Source organism: Amblyomma americanum, chromosome 7 (genome assembly GCF_052857255.1).
Source record: "Amblyomma americanum isolate KBUSLIRL-KWMA chromosome 7, ASM5285725v1, whole genome shotgun sequence".
Taxonomy (NCBI): Eukaryota; Metazoa; Arthropoda; class Arachnida; order Ixodida; family Ixodidae; genus Amblyomma; species Amblyomma americanum.
Genome location: NC_135503.1, coordinates 89,445,161 through 89,465,056, shown reverse-complemented (window position 1 = coordinate 89,465,056; position 19,896 = coordinate 89,445,161). Strand labels below are relative to the sequence as shown.

General features: G+C 43.9%; 1 protein-coding gene across 1 annotated transcript in view; it reads left to right on the top strand.

Annotated features, from left to right (window-relative positions):
* Nucleotides 1-3,803: 3,803 nt before the first annotated feature.
* Nucleotides 3,804-19,896, top strand: part of LOC144099388 (glutamate receptor ionotropic, kainate 2-like) — a 298,135-nt gene continuing 282,042 nt past the window's right edge. Inside the window, exon 1 of the mRNA XM_077632637.1 lies at nt 3,804-4,012. Within this exon, the coding sequence (XP_077488763.1) occupies nt 3,895-4,012 (118 nt within the window). The 5' untranslated portion in view covers nt 3,804-3,894. The remainder of the gene's footprint in view (nt 4,013-19,896) is intronic.

Sequence of the window (19,896 nt, the reverse complement as noted above, 5' to 3'; positions counted from 1 at the left end):
CTTGAGCTGTCTGACGCTTCTGCAACACCAAAATCAACGAGACCACGCGCAGCGGAACGGTTAGCCACAAGAAGACCGCAAAGCTATCACGGGCTAGAAAGAACAGTTCTAGTTTAAATTTGGGAGAGCTTTTACAAAAGAAGTTTTCAGGATGAATGAATCTTGTTGGACGATTTCGGTGAACTCGACGGCGAGATAAGGCTATGATTTTCGTGCGTTTGCACTTCAGCCCACAGGCGATATGAACGCTGTACCCAGCACTTTGTGGCCAATTGCTCACAAACACCAGCAAGCATATACTCAGTATCGCAAGGTGTTCATAAGCATGCTGTTGTAAAGCGCATCAGATGATGAGAACATCAGACGATTATGCACTTTTGGTCGGAGCCTACCTGTAGAATTCTAGACTTGTAATATAATAATAATTAAATGAGTTGTGGACGGATACATTACGATAGTTTGCAGCCTTGTATGAAAACCTAAACGTCAGCTTAATGCAAACTGGTTGAAAAATTTTCGAATGGAACTCTGCTCTCCGTGCAACTGGCTCTAAATATGGCGGTGCCACCGTTTTATAATAGTCTTGCGCTGTTTGCCCTTAAACCGAGTTGCGAAGCGGGAGCGATCATAAGTGCAACAGAGTGTTTTGCAGCAAGTTGCAGCTCTTGCCACATCGTTCCTTTCTGCTGCCAACCGAGTCGTTCCGACCTCAACGGCACTTGGCAAACCGTATGCGATGCTTGGCTAATCACGAATGAGAGAGCTCGCTTAGCGAATTTCACGTCGCGTCGCGCTGTTGCCTACCGCATGCACTTGGCTCCCAAGTCCCAGTAAGCTTTTTGTCACCGCACGCTCCCGAACTGTGCAACAGTATCATGTCTGAACCATTCTATTATTTCTTTGCAGCATCCCCACTGAGAACCCTTGCCAGATTTTCTAATTTCTACTGTCTTCATTATGTTACATAACACCGAGCTTCTCCATCTTGTTATTTTGTTCACTCTTTGCTTGCCCACAGTTGTGTTGAGTTTTCAGTGTCTATGACGTTCTCATGCTCATTCCGGCGGTCTGGTCATGGCGAGAAATTCTCGAAAAGCGACTTTTTTAAAAGGAAATTTGTTTATGAACCATGAGCCCACATTTTTCGCACATCATACGACAACCCCATAGTAATTAATATTATCAGATACTTTCTCGGGACACATGGTTTTCTGCTAATCATCGTCAAAAACGCACCCCATTGGTTTTCTGTGGCAGACATAACTCTAGGCGAGCGCAAGAGAAAAGTTAAAACATCAGCTGCGAATCGGAAGCATGCGCGGTTACATTACAACGGTCATAGCGGTATCTTTCAGTATTCCACAGTTTCCTCATAGTTAAAAGCGATGTCCAAGAAACAGTACTTGTTCGGTGGAGGGAGAACACCAAAACGCCCTTGTGCTCTGCGAAACCAAAGTACGTCAAAAAGCTTAGTCGATTCAAATTAATCAGGAGGTCAGTCACAATAAAAGTATCTATACCAAACAACGTACACACGAGCATGTTTCAGGTGAAGAGAGGAAAACCCGTTGAACAGCGCCTTGACTACGCTCACCATCATTTGGTGATCATCACGTAGTAAACTTTGCACTACGGCGTTCCTCATAGCCAATAGTGCGGCTTTCGGACCATGCCGAACATTCTTCGGCGAAAATTTTTAATATTGGAAAAATCTAAGCTACTGGTAAAAAAATATTGAACGTAATGGTCCATTCTTCCGATATCCCGCAAAATCTTTCTCTTACAGTGTTTCCTTCGCTCGTTTCTAGCAGTTCAGGCTAACATTGAAGACCTATTCGGATTGCACTTGACAATAGCGAAAACATTAATAGCAAAAATTGCAAGGCTGCTGACGGCAGATCTGCGGATAATTTTAATTTTATAGTGAAATTTTGCAATATATGAAATAAGATGCGCTCATAAACTCTTTCTCGTTCAAAACTAGTTTTGTCCAAAGTTGTTGGGTATGGTTAAAGCCGGCATGCCATGGTCTTGAATTTTACCTCAATTCAAGAAAAGAGAACCGAACTCGAACCAGCGATATTGAAGGCAGTGCAAAAAACAATCAAAACTATTAATATGTTTATGGGGGTTTAACGTCCCAAAGCGACTGAGGCTATGAGGGACGCCGTAATGAAGGGCTCCGGAAATTGCCCATATACCATGTCATAGATTATTCAATGCCACGGCCGCAATAACAAGCACTGGTGAAATGAACACGAAGGAACAAGCAGCAGCCTAATCTTTCAACCTCTTCCGGCCGGCTCCAAGGCCTCCTCCGGCGCCTAGTATGCAGTTCCCACCTCCTCCGCTCTCGTTTTTGTTTTCTGTCATCCTCGAAGAAGGAGCAACAGCAGGCAGCGGGGGACATATTTTGCTTCGCGCCCGGTGCCCTGGTCGCTGCGGGCGGAACGCACCGTGGCGAGAGCGGAGGTTGCTGCGCTGCGACGAGGTGGAAGGGAGGGGTGGGGACGCGAACAGCGGAGACACACGCACACACGGGAGGCGTTCATAACCGCCGCCACGACGAGAAGCAGCGGTATTTTTAGTGATGGAGCCAGGTTGCGGCGTGTAGCGCGGGGTCGCTCCGCTGCCGCATCAAAGATGGCAGCCGTCTTCTTTCTAAAAAAGAGGGCCCACTCGCGGGCCCCGAACCCTCTCCTCTCCGCTTTCGCGCCCCCTCCTCCCACCCCGCCAGGCGAGCAGGGCCACGACGCCCGGTTCGAAAGCGTTTCGCGCTGCACCTCCTCACCCCCTTCCGATGGGCGCGCGGCGGTGCTTGCGTGTGCATGCCTGTATGAGCGCGAGTCTGTGCGTGACGGTGCTTGCGCGCTCCCCGGCCGTGGGTCTCCCGAAAGCTGCTGCGCGTGATTCAAGGACCGCGATTCTGCGAATCGCCCCAGCGGCTTGGCGACCGTTGAGCTCATCTGTACCACGGGCATCTGCTCGACTCCGCGCAAGCGACCGGCGGGAGGCTTCAACACCGGCTCGCCTAGGAGGGCGTTCTCTGGCTCGTCAATGACTTGACTGCACCCCATTCACCTCTGACGTCCTGTATGATATCCCTCCATGGTTGCATTGTGCGTGGAGCGCAGACGCGTTCCATGATTCTTGGTGCCGTGCCTTGAAGATATACTCTTTCTGAAATTTTGCTGTTTGTTTGGAGCGCACTTCGAAATTAGGCGCGTTCGCCTCAGCCATCATTGTGCGGTGTAACCTCAGTGCCATCGCTTGTGCGCATCTGCGACTGGCAACAATGTCTTCAAACTACGAGCGCGCATCTCCAACGGGACAGTGAGACGATGCTTGTGCGCGACAAAGCGTTAGTGCGGAACTGGACTTGAGAAAGTGGGCCTGGCACGAAAGGAAACCGCGTGTGCGACGAAAACGAAACAAAAAGCAAGCGGAGCAACGAAAGCAGAGTTTCAAACCTGCTGGCGGCATCCCTTTGTGCTCCTCCTCACCTTCCGGCCCTCGGGGAATGCGCCAGGGTTGCGAAGGCAAACCGCTATCGAGGAGAAGAATGCGCCTTTGATGGAAGTAGGCGAAGCAAAGCAGCCCACGTTACGCCTCACGGCGTACGTCAGCAATGAAGCAGTATTTTAACAAAGACTAAGCGAAAGTCTGTTGAGAACAACAAAAAAGCTCCTTCTCCCTCAAGGGAAGTTACGAAAACTGGACCGACGCCCCCAAGGATTGATCCTTAAATTGGGCGTCCTATCACCGCCTCACGTAGAGTCATTTATTCAGCGTTTTTTTTTTTGTTCGACAGTGTAAAGTCTACGTGCGCTCAGAAGCTGTGCTACGTGCGCGACCTTTGAGAGTGAATAGAACGAGGGGATTAACGCTTTCCCGATGTGGATGCCTACGACTAGGGCCTTGCTTTGCTTTTTTGCGTTGGTGCTTTTCCTTGGAAAACAAAGCGCCGCAGCGTACGTTGGTTACCATGGCGTGCCGCCTACAGTTCGCATCGGTAAGTTATATTGTGAAAATTGCCTCCCGCTCTTAGAAATTGTGTGCTTTCTTTTGATGTTAGTTTTCAAGAAAGCGCTCGTAGTTGAAAGTAATTCCCTTGTTTAAATTTCTCGTTAAGAAGACAGACAATAGACAGGTTTGCCATAACAGTAGCGCACAGCCAGTTTTGCCATGACAATAGCGCACAGGCGCTGTGACAAGAGAACTTTTCTACATGTTAGTCTGCTTTAAAGTGACCTAAAAAAAGTCAAACGCTTCGTTGGTGCGTGGCGCATCGAATTTTCAGCCCGACGTTTCTTTGTACCAATACACTGTAGCGCAGCAAAAGACGAGGACACAAGAGATGAGAGACGAACACCACGAGCGCTAACTTCCAACAAATTTTATTCTCCTGAAGCATCACATTTATACACCAGAAAACAGTAATCACACGTGCGAACAGTATCGATTTCTTAAAAAAACGAGCTCTTTATCTTAGAGGAGAATGGAAGGTGTGCTTACACACGAGCATCCTGACCTATTTATCTTTTCGGCTTCAATGATTTCGCGCGTTAACTTTTCTCTACTTTTTCCTATTACAAGACTTTTATCAAAGAAAGGCTTACAGGGTTTTGACTTGCAGCATCAGTACGGAAATAGTCTTGGTGAAAATTTTCGGCAGCTTTGTAAGCTTGTTTTAGTCAAAAGTCTGCAAAAGTAATTCCCCAATCCTTCGATGCAATAATAACCTTTTTCTCTCAATACAAACTTTGTTGTGTTTTCAGGTAAAAACATTCAAAATAGCCTTAAACGACAGTGTGGCACGAGCATTACGTCAAGTTCCACGCTAGTAAAAAACCAGAACCTAATGCTGTATAAAACTGCGTCTGCCACACAGAATGAATGTGAGTGTTACTTTTTTTTTATTAAGAAACATGAATTCTTTATTAGTGCGACATGCCGAAGCACTGCGCATAATGGCACACAAAGCTATACATGGAACCTGTACGGCGTGTCTCTGCAGCCGTATTGCTGCGCTTGGGTGGGTGCTAATGAGGAGTTCCTCTTATATTATGAAAGTGTTGCACCTTGTGGGAGCTGCTAAAACAATAATTCCGCCTCAACCTGTCATATTCTACTCGTCGCGTTAGCTCAGTTGGTATAGCGAATGCCATGGTAAAGCGGTGGTCGTGAATTCGAACATCGGACCAGGATGAATTCTGCTTAAACTCCAAAGATTCTGTGGAGGCTGCATAGCTTTCCATTGCAGCCGTATGACTGCACTTGTGCGGATGTCAGTGAGTGATTATTTCCTTGTATTAAGGACTGAATTGCTCACATGTAAATTGTAAGGTGAAAGTTAAGTTATGAAAACAGTGCAATAATAGTGGATTGGCAGAAAAAGTACACTTTGGTAAGCGCAGCTTACTTGAGGGCAATCATCGTGTTGACGACAAAAGCGAGCTTCTGTGCATACTGCCTTTTAATACGTATATCAAACTGTTTTTTTTTTCAAAATAGCTTTACTATTTAAGAAAACGTTGATAATAAAGGCACTTCTTGCTCTAGCATATACACTGTAGACAAGCTTCGTCGTTTTGATGTAGTTCATTTCGTTTGCTAGGTTATTGAAACTGCTGTGGATTTTTTAGGACTTTATTACTTCACAACCTAAAACGTGCGCGTGCGAGAAGCACCACAAAATGCGTTTTGTCAGCTTTTCGATGAAAACAAAGAAATAAAAACATTTCCCATCTAACTTGCAAACATTGTAGGCCCGGCGAAACCCTAATGCTCAAACGTAGTAAGCAACAAATCACGCACTGAAATCAATGGTGCAATTTGTTTCGCACCCGCTCTCTATGCAAATTCTTCACGCATTGTTCAAATGCAATTTAGGAAAGTTTGCACACCACGACCGACTCTAGTCGTTTTCGTTTCTGGACTCTTTGTTCGCTTACCTTCTCAGAGCACGTAATCTTTGTGAAAGCAGTGCATAAGTTCTGTCTGGCAAGTCATAATAGTACTTTCTAATTTCGACTTCAGATCCTCTTACTTTACATATGGGTTTATCGGTGAACCATTTCCTTGCTTCACGAACAGGGAGTTAATCCTGAATAACGGACCACCTGTAAAATACTGCATTAAGGAAAAGAGATGTGTAAATTGGCGCATTAAGAACTGCACCTGATTTGTGATTAGAAGGTAGCGCTGGGTGTTGAAGAAAATTGAATTTTGAAGCACAGTCGCAAGTAATAAAGATTAGCACAGTGACGTCACCCGAGGCGAAAATCTCACTGCTCGGCTAGCGCGGCGCCGTGCATTGCGAACACACTTGGCACATTTGGTATCGGCGTGTTCGTAACCACAGCGCCGAGCGCAGCTACCTGCGGTTCTGGTGGCACGTCACCAGCCTTAATGTTTTTTACCAACAACTGTGCAGGTTGATGCGTGATTAAATAAAGCTAACTAAGCCGCAGACAATTGTTTCAGAGTAGGAAGGAAGGAAGGAAGGAAGGCCTCAGACGTTGCTGACACATACCCACTACGGGGGAGTGGCCAAGACAAAGGCGGTTAATTACTGGATACAGGAAATTTTTGACGGGAAAAGCAGTGGAAATAGTATGTAGTCTGACAGATTGGAAGAGGGAAGGAAAGAGGTCCAGTTAACTTGGAGATCGAAGACGGGACAAGTGCTTAATGTGCATAATAGTACATAATTCCTGTAATGTTGCAATGTCTTACTGACTGAGATCGGGAAGAAGAAATTAGAATGGGAGTCGTTTGAAGGCAAGCGGGCAACATCGGAAGTTTTAATACTTCAGCCTCTTCGTTAAGAAAGCTGAGGTGGCATAGCTAAAAACGAGTGTTCCGCACTAAACTGCAAGTCTCAGTTTAGGAACATTACAAGTATAATAGATAAGGAGAGAATAGTCTTTGTCCCTCATTTTTTTTTTTCGTTCAACTCAACGATCCACTGAATTCGGAGAAGGTTAAATTACAAACACTGAGACGCTCGCCGAGGGGCTATAGGTTTGGTTTGGTTCATGCAGGTTTTACGCCCCAAAGCTACTCAGGCTATGAGGGACATCGCAGTGAAGGGCTCGAGAAATTTCGACCATCCGGGGCTCTTTAACGTGCACTGACATCACACAGTACACGGGTCTCTAGCATTCCGTCTTAATCGGCCGGGATCGAACCCGCGCCTTTCTGATCAGTGGTCGAGCTCCATAACCACTGAGCCACCGCGGCGGCCCAGGGGCTATAGGATAGGAAAACGGCCGAAAGCTTGTTCCGGCCCGGAAAGAGGGGTAATTTTGAAAGCTTTCATTGGTATTCCATTCTAGTAGGCGAGTGCATAATTTGTTGCGCTTTAGCAATGTATGCAATTTGTATTCTATTTTCTGCAAGAAAAAGCACCCCAAAATTTCCTGTACATTGCGTTGTGCGAGCAATTTCTTTTGTTGATAAAACGTTTTGATTTTTTACTTTCTTTTATACAAGGAAATTTTATACGTCGTGGCATAACCTTTGAAATTGGCTTCGTTTGGACGGCCATACTGAAGAAATCGTGTAAAAAGAGAGAAAAAAAATAGAAGGAACAGCGAATTTCAAAGTGCAGTTTCGCTTACATGTAAATTCATCTGCGACTGCCACTGGCAGTCTTTGGCCTAGACAGGCTTTTTTCTGACGCGGTGAAAAATTCTATCAATGGAATGTATTTCGATTTCGGTTTGTGTATACGGCTACAAGATAAATTGACAGTGTTTTTGGCGATCATACATGATATCGATGTGGAGTCATTGCAATATTAGCAAACTCACACAATAACTTAGTAAAAGATAGGGATCATATAATGCTTGTTTGCCATACCCTGAAATAGCAGCGCCATCGCGCGCACAGCTTAATTTTGTCGAATGTCGTTTGACCTTGATGCCGTAAGCTCAATTTCCTTGTACGAATGGGTAACCGAGGTTTTTTTTTTTATTTCTCTAATGATTTTTTTACAAACAATGAAATGAATAAATAACTTTTTCTTTTAATTTGGCTAAGTATCCGCTGGATGAGAAACCCCTTCCACTGCTCTGGTTTCCAATTGATCGCTTCATGTTCTTCAAGCTACGAAATACTTAAACAAAGGCGTTTCATTCACTCCATCTGATTTGAAATACAGCTACTGCGGCTGTAAGTTGAACCTAGAAGCTTTTTATGATCCACATGGTGCCAAAGCCGTTTTTTAAAGCAATACCGATGTCGTCATGTTTTGCGTGTAAAGTTCTCGACACCAACTAGAGACTGTACATCACTGAATCCTCGCGGAGACTGCGTCCTCAGGCGCAGCATTTTTGACACTGTTCCGGAAAAAGCTAGAGCGCGATTCTTACTGTTCAAATCTATGCTTACAACACGAGTCACGTATGGCCGAGGCAGCGCTGACGCTGTCTTGTCGGCAGTATTTGACCAATAATTGCAGACCATCCCAAGTTGACGGTTATTATGAGCCACTTTTGACCTTTATTTTCCAACTTACGAATGCTTCCTTTTGGCACACCGAGTCGATGTCCTCAAAACGGATGGCGGATTGCTCAAGGTGCAAACCAACTGGCTTGAACAATATTAGACAGATTATCGATAGCACTGTGCCTCTATGTGTATGCTTCTATTGGATCTTTTATTTCGATAGATGAAACAGAAAAAAAAATTACGTGCTAGTGAAATAACCGCTTTTAAATTTTTATCAACCTCCCGTACTATAATCAAAATGAGCGCACCAGTGAGTCTTTGTCATGCTTTACAAACAAATATAAGAGCGAGTGGTAAAAGAGAATAGCGGGGATTTGAGCAGCTTTGTTGTATTTTCATATTTTGTATTCAAAGAGAATTTCAGGCCTTCACCTATGGTCTACTGACATGCTTCGGTTAGTAATTGAGTGCCCAAGATGAAGTGATAGGAGTGCCTAGAATTGTTGCTCTCATGCGATTTCACAGGTGTGCTGCGAACATCGCTTCAGAACACGATTCAAATTAGCACGTTGGCTGTTCTTAGCAAAGCGAGACGTATTTCGGCGACTAGCCTACAGTGTTCCATTCCTCCTTGTTCTTTCGTGCAGTATGGAGATTTTTTGCAACCTGCTCATACCACGTAACCATTTACAGATTACTAGCTTCATTAAAAGGTGCGCCTTGCGATTTCTCACGTATCCTGCTCCAAGCTGCAACACAAGGCATTTACTGAACTAGCTTATGTAGGATCATTGGTGAGAATAGAAATTCATATTAACTCAATATCATTCAAATTTATGATCAGTCAAGATAAACAAAAATGCCAGCTTGACCAACACTTCATTTTCCCCAAGAATTAGACCGTACCTGATGTTGCAAATCTTTCATTTCGGCAGTTAAATCGATCAAAATTTTAAGTTATCAGCGCGCAAACATGGTGTTCAGCACGACTACCACGTATGCTGCTTTGCGGGCTGACAACTAGTCAGCTGCGGTGCTCAGCTGTTTCTAAAATCAAGCAAGCGAGAAGTTTCGCGCTACACCAAGCTAATGAAACGGCACATTTTCTTCATGCGAGGTGCCATATGGCGCAATTTAAACTTAAAACAAAGCATGCTTCACGCATAGCGTCAAACTATGTGAGGTAGCGAACTGATCTCTGTAGTGCAACCTTTACTTTCAGATATACTTCTAAATATAAAGGTAAATTTTAGATACTACGGCATGTGAAACTATGGTAATTCATAGTAATACTAGAACTGCTCAACCTTGAAATGAGTGGACATCATTAGGGTGGAGAGGGTTCAATGCAACATTTTCAACAAATACTAATGCGTCTTTTCCTGGAGAAAAGTGTCTTGAATATGTTGCCAAAATTACAGTTTTGGTAGTAGCACTGGACACGCCGACATTTGAGAAAAGTTATTATCTTTTTATCCTGGCTGTGATTTCAGCATAAATGTTTCAGAGCATGGTTACGAGTTTTCGCACTATTCTAAGCACTTTTAAACATCCAATTTACATATTCAGCTTTTGTTTCCATTTTTCATAATTTGTTCTAACCCCTACTTTTCTATTCTAATGCTAGCCCTCTATGGCCTCTTAAAATAACAGTCAACAGGCTGAAGACGGCAACATTAGCCTGTCGTTAATATGTGCATTAGGGAGTGTTCAGAAATGATCTCTTTAATATGCAAAGTTATTCTCTTAACGATCCTTCATTTCCAAAGCAGGAAGTTTCCTGAAGCATTTCAGTGACACCGAATGCTGAAGTCATCGATTAATCGAAGCATTCATTTGCGTTTGCTTGAAATATTTTATGATTAAGAAAATAATGTTTTTTGCACATTCCAAGGTTATATGGCTGGAATTTCGTTTTAGCATAACGGTAATTGGCCAAGCTTTTCTTAGGTTTCAACACGCGATGGTGCCCCAGAGGCATCGCAATATCAGCTTTGCCAAAACTTGCATAGGCCCCCGTTTCTCCTGTGAATAACTTACTTCCAAATGTAGAATTATTCTTTACAGCTTGTGTCCGAACGCTAGGTATCATAAGAGTGCTGGTGGGAACATCTAACGGCAGAAAACGAATGGCACTAGCAATTTCGTTCTTGTAATTTAGAAGCCACCCAGCTCTCATGAATGGTTAGGAGATACGCAGCCCAGGTTCCACGCAGCACTTGCCGCATTATAGAGTGTTCGATCTCCTCCGCTGTGGGGAACATCCGCTGCCAAGGTGGCACTGCAATTGTTCCATTCGGTGACTCAAAACTGCTTTTGTCAGCCGCTTGGGCCGCCGCAAACGCGAGAACACATTCTGTGCGATTAGATATCCGCGTTTGGCTGACAGCATTCATTGCCTAGCTACTATCGGCGCAGCCCAGATAGCTGACGCACGGCACGTGCGCCTTCGACAGAGCGCGGAGGCTCACGCCAATAAGCGCCTGAAGGTGGCGCGGAAAAGTACTAAGAGTACTACCCAAAACAGCTTGCTCTTCTCGCTAGGCAGTGTGTTATGGCTCTGCAATCGGCACCGCAAACCTCAGCGCAAGTTCCCGATAGACGAGGGTGGCGTCGAGCAAGATTCTGAATTTTACGCCGCACGCAATGTACATACCCTCCGATATGGTAAGATTGGAAAGCCGCTGCCGGACGTCAGTTGGTAGAGCACAGCACGGGGCATACGGAGGTCGTTGGCTTGGATCACCCTGGTGCCATGTGGTTGTCTTTTCTTGTTTATATTCAAATTTGAGGTATATATACAGCAGTACTAATTTTTTATTCATCAATACTATCAAACTAACACACATTTGCTGATGCTCACCTTGGTTTCGGTGGCTGTTCGGTTTCTTCTTAAGTATGAAATAACAAGCCCCTCATTTTCTTAAGCTAACACCAATGTGGTTAGCGAGCAGACACGGGAAGGGAAAGGAGAGGCTTGTTATGAAGTACATGCCGGAAGTCAGCAGTGAATATAACCAAGGAGAATATCGGATGTCTCTTTTTTTTACTTTGTGTTCTTCGAAGGGTGAATAATAGAGTAATTATTTTATAGCCGAAAGATAATTGATTAAAAAGCAGAAGAAAAAAAGCACCACACGACAGCGTGGATCATCTGAACCCATGACCTCTGCATTTTGCATTCGGTGCTTTACCAGTTGAGCTACAGCCTTGCCTGTCCAAACTTCAGCTTTCGTGGGCATTTATGTGTAGTGTAACCGAACCTTGAGAGGTTTCCCCAGCGCCCTCCTTGTTCAGAGCGGCGAAGGTGGCGGAAGTAGGATAGTAAAGGTTGGATTCGTTGAAAAAGTTTTCACAGTCCTTGTCTTGCGTCATCATATTCATGAATCAGTGGCTCTAGAGCCAAATTAAAAGAGCGTGGTTAGTCGCCATACACAATTGGGTAAAATGATTTTTGTGGGTAAGGCTCCTTTTGTGGAGAAGAGGGCCTAGTTACACGAAAAACAAACAAACAAACGCGCGAATGCCGAACTGAGCCATCCCGCAACAAACAGTCCAAGATAATCCCTTCAGCACTTCGTATGACATAAGTCTAGGAAACGCACTTAAAGCCGGCAGCTTACGAGCATATGTGTTCGTTTTGCTCCATTGGAAACGCGATTATAAAGGTATTAATGCTGTGATACTTTCAGAAACTGGCACTCTACTGAGCACCAGCACCGGAAAAAGATGGACACAGGGGATGATACGATGTGATGCGAGAAATTTGTGGTAGCAGTATTATTTGTACAATCAGGTTCCAATGAAACACCAGGAGCGAAGAATATTATTTTTCGCATCGAAGGCGCGACGACAGCTTTTTGAAAGATTTGATTTAGCATGCTTGTATTTACTCTCCAGAAGGTAACATTTTCGATTGTTTGTACTCTAGTTTCAGTTGTTTTGTTCGCGTTTCGTTTGACGCTGATAGCACATTTGGCTTTTACATTGGGCGCATCTCTGAACTTGTTTTCGATGTCAGGCCCTGGAACGTCCATTATTCTGGAAATTAGAGGTGGTTGGAGGATCGTTGGTGATGGATGCATTTAAGCGGTGGATGCCGTAATGTGCACCACCGGACGGCGCCCGGAGGGTGCCCGGAAGGTTAAGGCTTCATGAAGACCGGCGGGCAGCAGTTTTTCGCCGATAGAGGCCTATTCTGCTAATGCAATTAAAAGGCTTAATCTTGCTGAAATCCCCGGGTAATTGACAAGCATAATACTCCGATGGAAGATTTTACCCAAAGTCGATCACTGATGTGTTCATCTGATTACTGTTGCTTACTGTTGAGGCCACATATTTCGAGTAGAAACAAGTCCAGCTTTCTCAGGCAAAAATTTTGAAAATTCGGAAAACATGAGACATTGTTATGGAAGTATTGAAAGTAAAATTTTTATTTTAAAGTGTTTCCAGCGATCGCATCGAACAGTGGGGAACGCTTTTGACGATATCAAGAACTAGAATAGAACAAAAAAACACTTTCGTCGGGTGATCTGCGGATATATTGATTTTTACAGCGAAATCTCAAGTTATATTAAAAAATTGCGTTCGTAAACGGTTTCCAGCTGAAAACTTCTTTTGTTCAGAATTGCTGGGTATGAATTAAACTAATAACGAAACAGTAGAATTGAAATATATTTTCTTGTCAAAATCTTCGGTCTTGTTTTTCTGTTTTGAGTAATCTAAACTGAAAATTGTAAACACAATAGAGAACTGACGAATTTTATAATGGTTTCGAAGAGGATCCTCTGGACAAACGTAAGAATCTTGTACAAAAGGAACAAATCGACTTCCTTTGAGAGCTGTACATGAAATCCCTTTTAATTGGACGAGAACAGGCGTATTCAGCATGGTATGGCCGATGGCCATACCTTGTTACGGGACCAATTGGACTTATTTTTGGAAATGTGGCGAAAAGTTTGAAGGATGCTTCACTCCCACCACCGGTTGGCCCGGTATTGCACTACCTCCGGGATCGGTCTTGTCTTTAGCGCGTTTTTACTATTCTGTCTTTCTATCCCATCTTTCAACTCTCCTATCTGCACGTGGTAGCGATTGTGGCTCGGCTTGAGCCAGTGAGCAGGCCTGTGTTCCTTTTCTTTCTTCCAGGCAACAACAGACAGACAGACAGATCTATTTTAATTGCTTGTCGTCAAATATTTTGGAAATACGTGAGCTTTAGTTACCATAAACCGTTCATTAAAAAATAGCGGAACAAATTTTGAACGTTGTCACGTGGTTGTTACTACAGAATAAATACTGTTCGAAGAATCCGCAAGAAGGCGACACTACATAAATTTTTATCGTAAAACTGTTAAAGAAAACATAAAACGACCAAATCTCTTTGACCGGTGCCAGAAACAAGAATAGCTGTAATTGTTTAATAATTCTTAGTTATGTTTCCTGGAAACTGCGGTTGAATTAATCTAGCCTGTCTTACTCCCTCCATGACAGCGTAGGGAAGCTTGCTTGAGTTAGCTCTGCCTTTTGTTGGTAATTAAAGCTGGTGCCGGGAGCCCAACTCGCGGAACATATGTTTTGCAGCTCTCTGAAGCTTCGCATTGACCCAAGCGCGCGGAAGAGTCAACGCCGCCATGTGCGACACGCGCTTCGCACCCGGACGAGCAACAAGGTACAACTACGGGTGGCGCTGGGAATTTATTAGCCGTAGCTTACCGACTAGTCCTATGGCGCGAATCGCAATAACACCGCACATCTACCAGTTGTCGAAATAGTATGTTTTTTTTTTTGTAACGACAGCTACACTACGCCACCTCTTCGAGCTTTCAGCGTGGCCACAATGGCCGCCATTGGTCACGTGACCCCCCCCCCCCCCCCCACTCGGTTTCGCCGGCGCGCCTCCGGAATCTGCTCCGCACCACGTGGCCAGCCACATGGTTGGTCACGTGATGCGGAGCAGATTCCGGAGTCGCGCCGGCGAAACCTAGTGGGGGAGGGGGGGGGGGGGGCAATAGAGATGGGGGGAGGTGGCCGGCGAAACCGAGCTGCGACAGCTGTGCGCATGCGCCGTGTCAAGTGGGACGAAGATGAAGAAGGAACGCCCAGCGAAACGGAGCGGCGAAAGACTGGCTTTGCAAATCGACTGAGCGAGTTCCACTCGGCCAGATGTAGCTATCGCCTCACTTTAGGTTTAACCAGAGCTAATCCACAGCCATTTTTTTCCTCCGTGCACCAGAAAAGTGTTGTTTTTTTTTCACGGGAGTTTGTTTTAATTAGAACTAAACAAATTATTTGTAATGTGTTCTGTTCATTTGCGAAAAGGGCTGCAGACAGCACGCCGTATTCTCAGGGGATTAGCCTTTTCAGTTTCAACCGAAAAACGTTCATAAAGTACGCCAAATTCATTTTTTGAAATTCGAGTCCGACAGAAAAAGGCCAGTGCTTCTGGCATGCATGTCACAACCAGCTCGCTATCCAGTACAATTTATAGTACTTTGTAGAAAAGTTAGGTGCTGGAACGAGGAACGCTGTGAAACAAGGGTATATATTAGAAATTCAGTATCGTTACAGTGAGTTTTTAGGCATTTTTTGTCAAAATAAGTAACATAGTAACATAGTTTGAGACCGGAAACATCAAAATTCTTTTACGCGCTCTCAACCAAGGCACAGCACTGTCTGCTCAGCCTGTCGTAGCCTTGGGCCGTAACTTGGTTAAGTAAGTTTTTCCGCTATACGTGAGAGCCGTGACAGCTATGTGAACCGGAACAAGCAGCTGTCAACACGAAACCATGCATAAAGGGCACTAGGGCGTCATAATCTGGCTGCCTCGATGGCCAAGTGGCAGTTCCATCGCTGTCGTAGGCATGCAAATAATGAAGAGTGGTCCTCTCGATTAGCGCAGTGCAACCTGATAATATTACCAACTCTTTAGAACTGAAGTTCAACTCAAGTTTCTGTTTCAACCTCGGATCATTAAACTTCGAGAGTTTTGCATTTCTCGTGACTGTACGACTTTTTTCTGCCACAATAGCGCTTAATACGACATTTCTGCGTTTATTACTTCTATGTATACTGCTTACTCTATACAACTTAGGGTAAGATAAAGTCTACGTTATTTGCAACTACACACGAACGTCGTACACTTCCCTCCTCCCCTCTCCCCAAAACTTTCCCCAAAAATTCGCATATTGAAAATATTCGCAAAAATCGGAAGTTGTTTTCAAAAAAAAAAACAACAAAAAAGTCCGTGAATATCACAAGCCGTTAATATTGTAGATAGCACTGTTTTTGGAAATGTGCGAAAAAAATGTCTAAACAACTTTCGGAGCAAAAACTGTACTATAAGTCGGCAATTACAGTCACGCAATGCGCTATTATTGCACGCCAGCATCCACCCCATGCTTCATCTCCACTTTTTCACGCACCTTGGGAGGGAAAGGGATTAGTTTGACTGCACGCGCACTTAGTGCACGCAAGCATGACTGTTGCTCGCAGCACTGTTAACACTAGCACGATGCTCACCAGCCTGCCTATCGGGACGAAGGTTTCAGCCGCTATGGTTTAGTTATCAGTTGGTGCTGTTCTTATTTATTCGCTAAGTGTAGCCAGGCGGCCTAGTTGGTGGTTTGTAGCACTATGAGTCATGTTTCGAGCCTACGAAACAGACGGACAGAGAAATGGACACAAGACATCAAGGACACTGCCAAAATTTTTAGCATATGGATATTTTATTATAGTGGCATGGGTGCATATGAAACATTGCTGTATTGCTACCACATTTCTAATCATTATTTTTAAACATTTCTTTTGCAGTGCCCTAAGCTTCAGTTAGACGGAAAAGTTGGGTAGTGCCTCTCATTTTTATAAATTAAAGTGTACAAAAACGAGCCGATCCCGCCTGAATAGGACCAATAGAATGAGGCAAAAGCTGCATAGTTTTCTTTTATGGCCATTAAATGTGCTCATGTCACTACTAATGAGTAATTATTTCGTAATTGAAATGTAATGAGTTGTGGGTTTTTCTCATAAACAATTTCAGGTAACAGGGTGAAAAAATTCTTTATTTCACGCATGTATTCTGAGCCATGTCGTATTTTATATTGTAAAGGAGAGTGGAGCTGTGGCTTTGCAACACAGCAGTAATGTTCAAATCGCAAAAATTTTCAATTTTTTTCAGGAGATTGGCGGGTTAAATGATGCAAAAAGAGATCATGTACGAAACTTCAAGAATTTTGAAGAACCGAAATTGTCTCGCTGTTTCTAAATTGATGGAGTTTTCAAGCTTCTTCAGAGAAAAAGAACCTGAGATTGCAATTGTGGGTCGAATATAGAGTTCAATCATGAAAGATCACTGCTGCATAGAGAGGACATTTTTTTTTTCTTTGGTCACTCCCCTTAGATATTCTACACAAGGTGGCGACAAGAAGCATGGTTGTCTGTCTTATAGGCGCATTCACTATTGTTTATGCTGAGCACATCGCAGCAACCTTAGTCAAGCCCATAAATGATACACAAATTAAATCTTACACATCTTCCTTCGCCGATGTGAAAGTAAAAGCAAAAGAAAATTTTTTAGTTTCATTTTTATTAAGAATGTATAAATGATCTTAAGACCAAAGTCAGAATAGAGTATCTCCCAGAGCCTTCACGTTAAAGTTTCAAACTCTCCTTGTAAATCAACTCCTATATGTCAGCTGATGAGTGCACAATCCTTGTTTACTTTATGACGCGAATAATTCAGAAGCATTCCTTAGATTTAATGTTACGTGCACACAACCAGCCGTACTCGTCTACAGAACACTAAAGAACGTGCACGCGGCGTTGTCCTCTCAGTGAGTGGCTATATTGAGAGGACACCGCTTCGTGATCGACGCTAGCGTCGGTGGTCAAAATGCGTTTTTTTCTCGATAAATTTTAGAAGGCTATCTCGTATGCAGTTTAGGCGACCAATTCATAGAAGTATTCAATTTAATGCTTATATTTTGATCCTGACGATTTTAGTGATCATTATTGTTTATTTGTTTGCGTGGACAATTTCACATGCGGCGACTCCTGAGGTAAAAAAAAACACTGATAATCTGAACACCCTCTGCCCTGTGTGGTGTCCCTCACTTTATCAGGCGTGGTATAATCTTCAGCCGACTGCGGGGAGGACCAGTCACGGAGACAAATATTCTTTTATCGGGACCACACGATTGGTTAGAAGTTCCAGCCACTTAACTGCTGCTATACACAGACGTGACAGGCCTCATTCACTTCCATTATGAGTACAATATGAAAGTGCGTAATGCCCATTCTTTTCATAAATAGTTAGCCATTTTGCCGCCACTTTTCCGGCCTTCACTGCGTCAAGATAACCTTACATTGATCGACGGAGTGCCGCGCAGTGGTGCGCAGAAAGGTGCCGCAATATTTATAGCTGAGGATGCCAGGTTGACGACGGTGTGGCAATTCAGGCAGCTGAGAAATATAGCTGCAGGGAGCCGGAAGTGGCGTGTTCTTACTATCGAGGTGCATTGAGTTCCTTGCGGCAGTCGAAGCACCCCATACAATGTAGGATATTAGGCAAATGCGCTACCTGGTACGAGTCGTAATGCTTCAGGTATTACACATCGACTTTGAAATAACATTTCTCGTCACGCACGGTGGTTTGGTTACGTGTGCGCCCAACTTATTGGTTATTCTTGCGCAGCAGCAAGGTGGTCAGACCTGCTCTCGGCTTTCATTGAAGGCTGGCGGATCTTTCTGAACGCAGACATCGCAAACAATGCAGCGCTTGCAGAGTACAAGGGCAGATTGAACGTACCCTAGCGGGATAAAGCTTTCACACAATAAAATTTCAAAGCAACTCAGCAAAAAAGCTATAGGACGCTAGGCTTGTATAGGTTAAAGACCTTCTGAACAAGTAAAACTACTTATAGTTTCTTGATGCTTACCATTCGGTCGCAATGGGCTCGCAGCGCATTTTGTAGCGGCAGTTAGCACCGATAGTCGGTGCCTCTTCCGTCATCCAGCGCAGTGCGGAGTGGTAGCTTGTAGCTCTAGTTGGCGTTTTTCCCCGAACCTAAATGCCGTCAGTTGGACAACCACCTTTTTTGTAACTCGAGTCGAAAAGCTTTGCTGTTAAGAAGGGAGTTGGTCATTAAAACTGTTTCCGTATTTACGCATGAAGTCTGACCAAACTTGGGCGATATGTGTAACCTTGTGTGCTCATTTCGGAACCGCATTTTAGTGGAGTTTTGGAGCTGGTTGTGGAGCTGGTGGAGCTGATGGAGTTTTTGAGTAATTCTTATGGCACCACTGTAAAGTCATGCCTGAGGCGGTACTCATATTATTAGAAAATATTACACAAGTTTTGTATATCAGCATGCTTACGATGCGCTTTTTTACGCAAAAAAATGCAGTGATTGTTTTTGAAGATGCGCAGTACCAATACTAATAAAAGTTGAACGCCAGCATGCATATTTACACGAAGATTTGTTACAAAAAAGATCTTCAAAACCGTACAACGCAAGGATAGAAAAATAAATAGTTCTATTGCACTCCTCCATGTCTCAGGATTCATGTTTGGAAACAATAGCATCATTGTAATGTCACGCTTTATTAAATTCCCAATGGATGGATGGTAGTAATCGAAGAAAAAGTGAAAGCCGTGAAAATCAATCTGTAATTACAGAGCTGATTTCTCTGTATGCCTCATTTATCATCTCGTTTGTTTTAGCTTGCGGGTAGAAAAATGAGGCATTGCAAGTAACGAAAACTGTCATTTTCTGAACTTTCCTCTGTGTGATGACACTAAGACAGTCGCGCTGCGATGTCGTAAACGCGCGGAATTCGCGATTAGCCAAAACCTTCAGACACGCGATTCGCATGCAATTTCGACGCCGACACATAAAAAAACGTAATTTTCTCGAGTTTGTACTGCATATTTTGCTATAACTTATCGTCATGAGACAAAAAGACCTGCGGGCTCTAGAGAAAATTGAACTGAGAAGTTGAAAATTTCTACCCATTTGGCAAATTTATTTATCGCACCGCCCATTGAACCACGTAGCGGAGTTCTAGCAGCATCAGCAGAAATGTTAACTTTCGGGAGGGTTAAAACGACAGTTTCTCTTGCCTTCAAGGGGTTTCAAATGCTGGCAACGCATCACAAACCACGGAGTATGTCCTAGAAGCAAAGCAAATAAGGCTCTATAGCGTGGAAATAGGCTTTATATTACAAAAATTTGTGAATAACTATGCTGAGGATTTCTCGCATCTCTACCGCGAGCCGACGGGCATCGAATGCTTGTGGCAATTCTTGCCACTGGTTTTTGAATATTACAGTTGTGCACGCGATACATCACTGGTGCGTGTACAAGCCCCCTTCTTACTGCATTGTCAAACTGCCGTCTAGGAATCTTGGACAAAGAATTTGAATATTGGAATATTGCGAGG